The sequence below is a fragment of the Dromiciops gliroides genome, chromosome 2 (assembly GCF_019393635.1).
Source record: "Dromiciops gliroides isolate mDroGli1 chromosome 2, mDroGli1.pri, whole genome shotgun sequence".
NCBI lineage: Eukaryota > Metazoa > Chordata > Mammalia > Microbiotheria > Microbiotheriidae > Dromiciops > Dromiciops gliroides.
The window spans coordinates 662,207,637-662,212,342 of NC_057862.1; the positions used below are offsets into that span (position 1 = coordinate 662,207,637).

Here is a 4,706-nt window from a genome sequence, read left to right on the forward strand (position 1 = left end):
CACTTAGCCAGGACAGACTTCAAGGCTGACAGTCTTTCCCCAAATCTCCTTGGCAGGGTCAGGCCCTTCTTTCCCAAAATACATTCAGAAATCCTCAGCCTCCCTCTTCTCTCTCTGCCCTTATTACTTCTCCCAGGATAGGTAGGTAGGGACACAGATAATATAAATAACATAGATAGATGATATAAATATAGTTGTCAATGACAGAAATGTATATGATCTAGATGAGTCAACATGGAATGACGGGCAGAGAGGAGACCTGAGAGTCAAGAGACACAGGACCAAGGGGCAGCTAGGTGGTGCCGTGGATAAAGCACTGGCCTTGGATTCAGGAGGACTTGACGCTTAACTAGCTGTGTGACCCTGGGCAAGTCACTTAACCCTCATTGCCCTGCAAAAAAAACAACCAAACAAACAAACAAACAAAAGAGACACAGGACCAAGTCCTGATTCTGACCCAGGACACCTGAGTTCCTGGGCAAGTACTTAACCTCTGAGTGCTGCAGACAACTCCTTGGGACTGTAAAATGTGGAGAAGATACCAAGTTGCATGGGCAGATGTTTTCACTGAGAACTTATCCCATCAAATCACATCTAGATAAACCAATATCTCTACTGATATATCCCAGACAACTAGATCATGTGGCAGACAGAGGCCAGGGTCTAGATTAAGGAAGACCTGAGTACAAATCCTGACTCAGATTGGTCCTAGCTCTGAAACCCTGACCATGTCATTCACCTCTGACTTTCTCAGTTTCTTCATCTGTAAAGTGGATATAGTACCCCATGTCAGTGCTATTGGCTAATAAGACCTGCATCTTAGTTCAATTATGAAGGTAAAAGGAGATAAAATTTTAATGTCCTTTGCAAACTTGAGGGCACTTAATAAATGAAAGCTATGTGTTAATAACAATAGCCTTGATTATTATTATTATTATTATTATTATTATTATTATCATTATCGTTATGATGTTATTTTGCACCATCCATTAGAATACAAATACATTTGGATCCTGGACAATTTCTGCTTTCACATTTCTCTCCCTCACATTTAGTGCTCATTTTTTTCCATAGCTTAATAAGGGCTTTTTCAAATGATGGTATCTAAAAGCAAATGAAAGCCTAGATTTTTATTCTTTCCTTCTTCATTCATTCATTCATTAGGTCTATGTCATCTTTCACAACATTACTAACCTGGAAATATGTTTTATCTGACTGTACATGAATAGCATATATCAAATTCTATACCTTCTCAATGAGGGGGAGGATGAGAGAAATAGAAAATTTGGAAATCAAAATATTTAAAAAGAAGGTTAAATAATTGAAAAAATATAATTATAAAAAATTAAATATTTTCAAAACCTATGAGGAGATTTTCAAATATTTCTTAACTGTTGATTGATGAGACTGAAAAGACTCGAGGCAAGTGAATCAAACAGGGGGATCTTTCAATCCCCCAAGACAGAAGGGATTAGCCAGAAGTGAATGACTCCAGTTTCCTTGTAAGTCAGTCCCCCTCACTTTCACAGTCTCACATTGGGCACAGATTTGCCCGGGTCACAGCCAGGAGATGGGATCCATCCTAGTAGGGGTCCTTATCTCCAGTGCATGCCTGGAATGGGAAAATGGGACAAGAAGAGACATCACCTTTTCTTCCACAAAACTTAAACCAACTGCAGTAATCTCATGTAGTGATGGACAAAACCCATTCACCCAGAAAAGAGGCTCTACTAGTTTTTTCCCAGTGGTCCAGGCTAAAATCTGTCCAGTGTCAGCCAGCCCCTCCTCTCTGTCTCCTTGAATCCACAACTTCACCAGCAGGGGGCAGCAGAAGACCAGGTGCATGAGCAGAGGCAGGTGAGGCCCCTCCAAGGCCTACAAGCTGTGAACTCCTGCCACCTCTGCCCCCTCCCCAGGGCTGGGAGCTCTCTCCTGGTTATGGGGAATCTAGTTCTAAGGCACAGAGAGAAGCCCCCCCTCATTCATCAAAAACCAGCTCCAACCATTCCCATGTCAGACACTAAACAGGAGCCTGTCTTTGCTCCTGAGGTCACACATTGAGGACAGAGAGGAGGGAGGCCCCTCCCCCAGAGTCAGGCTCAGCCAGGGTGACTCCCTGTGGATCACAGGGTCCTGAGAGGAGGCTCAGAGCAGACCTGGGGCTCTTTTGCATATGGAGCCCCAGGGGCCTGCAGGGAGCCCTGCTCAGGGTAGAAAAGCTTCCTCCCTCCTTGCTGCCCCCTCAGGGCTCTGACTGCTCTCTCTGCAGGTGTCTGAAGGCCAGGATGGTCTCCCCATGGCAGCTCCTCTGGCTGCTGGTGCTCTGGGCTCAGGGTAAGACCCAGCAGGGCAGGGAAGGGGTGAGGAGGGCACAGTCTTTCAGGGATTAAATACCTGATGACCCCTTGGGTCATCAGGGGAGAAAGTTTAGACACAACACAGGCAGATGGGGGCTGAGGAGCATGGACAGGCAACAGATTATATTGTGAGGTCTGTGGCAAAGATGAGTTATGTCCCATATTGACAGGAAATACAAGTATTTGTCAGTTATTTGGAATTGCAGTGGTCTCCACACAATTGTCTCATCCACATTCTTTAAATTAAATACTCACACATTTCTGTCTTCCTCTACTTTTATTGGTTTCCTAGATTCCCGAGGAGCCATTGTGCTGACCCAGTCTCCAGCCTCCTTGTCTGGATCTCCAGGAGAGAGAGTCACCATCAGCTGCAAGGCCAGTCAGAGTGTAAGTAACTACCTTAATTGGTACCAGCAGAAACCTGGCCAGGCCCCCAGGCTCCTCATCTATTATGCTAACAGCCTGGCATCTGGAGTGCCCGCCCGCTTCAGTGGCAGTGGGTCTGGGACAGATTTCACTCTCACCATCAGCAGCTTGGAGCCTGAGGATGCTGGAGATTATTACTGTCAGCATAGTTATGGAACACCTCCCACAGTGCTTCAGGCCTGAACAAAAACCTCCCCAGGCTGTTCAGGGGATTCAGCTCAGAGCAGCAGCTGCTTCCTCTCTGGTCCCCAGGCAGAGCAGCCCCTGCTCTCTGGGCAGGCTCACACCTCCCAGGGCTTCCCCTTTCTGGTCCCTCAGGTGCCCTCCTTTCTCACAAGGCCTTGTCTATCACATCCCTGTCCCAAGGCAGAGGGGAGGCAGCACAGCCCCATGGGAGACAAAGGGGAAAATCCAAAGAGGGGATATGCTGACATTTCAAGTCCACTTGAGATCTTTGCCTCCACCTCAAGTGTTTCTCTTCTTGGGAGCTCATTTCATGTTGAGGGGCCTTTGCTGCAGTTCTTTGTAGCAATAATTTGTTTCCTCGTTTGTTGCAGTCATTCAGTGTTGTCTAACCCTTTGTGACCCCCCTAGGTTTTCTTGTCAAAGATCCTGCAGTGGCTTGCAATGTCTTTATCCAGCTGGCTTTACAGATGAGAAACTGAAGCAAACAGGGATTAAGTGACTTACCCAGGGTCAAATAATAAGTAAGTGTCTACAGTCAGATTTAAACTCAGAAACATGATTCTCTGATTCCACACCCGGAGCTCCCTCCACTGCACCATCTGGCTACCATGATATAGACTAGATTCCTTTTTCTCCAGGCCTGGACAACCTGGCCTCACAGGGCTGGGTTCCTCATGTCCTGAGCCAGGCTAAGAGCCAAGGTGAATGCCCCCACTCACCCAGCCACCCCCTCAGTGAGGGCCTCATCATTTACTGCATCTGGTAGTATCATGTCCTTATTGGCTGACTCAGGCTAATGGGTGTCCTTGTGAGGATTGGAGTGTACCCCCACCAGGTTTGGGGGAGTCCAAGGAGAGTAGGTGGCAGGCTTGTTGGGTTGTTATGGAAATAGAGTCTCTCTGCTGGCAGGTCCCAGGGGCAGGACCTCCTTGTCAGAATACCTCCAGGGGGGACCACACTACAGGTCAACAATGGGTTCAAGGACTCCCTGGTGGCTTGTAGTGGGGGCAGGGCCTTGCCATGCTACCCAGAATGCTCACTTGCCTAGGGGGCTAATGGTTACAGAAGGAGGGGCTCACTGGTGGATTGCCCCAGGCTTAGAGCCTTGCTGCAAGCCCCCTGCTGTGAGGCTGTCTGCTGCTGCTCTCAGGCTTTGCTCCAGCAGGTGGTGTCATTCCAATCCTTACAGTCCCCCCTTTCTTTTTTCAAGATACAGGGTGTTTCCTTGATGAAATAGTCAAAAATAACAGAATATAATACCCTATGCTTTGACACTGGCCTGCAGAGGGAAGGCCTCTGCAGAGAATACATGTTACAAATGGTGCATATAATAACAGAAAGGAAAAAGAAAAACAACAAAATGAAACTGTTCATTTAAAGTCTTTGAAAGTCTTTTCTCAGATGGTCCTCGGGATGTCCTCTGGGTGTAGTTGTGGAATGGAAGTCTTTTCAGGGGTTGTTGTGTGGATGCTGGTAATCAGCCAGGAAAACTTCCTACAAAACTGAGCTTAACACAACTTTAAAATAGCTTTGTCAATAATCAAATCAAACAGTGAGAGTTCTCAAAAACATGTCTAAGGGAATTCAGAATCTTAGTTGTTATACATGAAACATGTAATAAAACAAAAATTGAAACATTCTTTAAAACTTAATATTACTATAGTCCCCCCTTGTAGAAGGTAAATTGAGAAGACGTTTGCTGTGATATTAATTTTTTTTAATAATTTTTATCTTTGT

At 46.0% G+C, this 4,706-nt stretch overlaps 1 gene segment (V, D, J or C); it reads left to right on the plus strand.

Annotated features, from left to right (window-relative positions):
* The first annotated feature begins 2,246 nt into the window (after positions 1–2,246).
* On the plus strand, positions 2,247–2,966 carry LOC122739556. The segment is given in 2 exon segments: positions 2,247–2,334; positions 2,650–2,966. Coding segments are annotated over 2 exon segments (366 nt in total).
* The last annotated feature ends 1,740 nt before the right edge of the window (positions 2,967–4,706 follow it).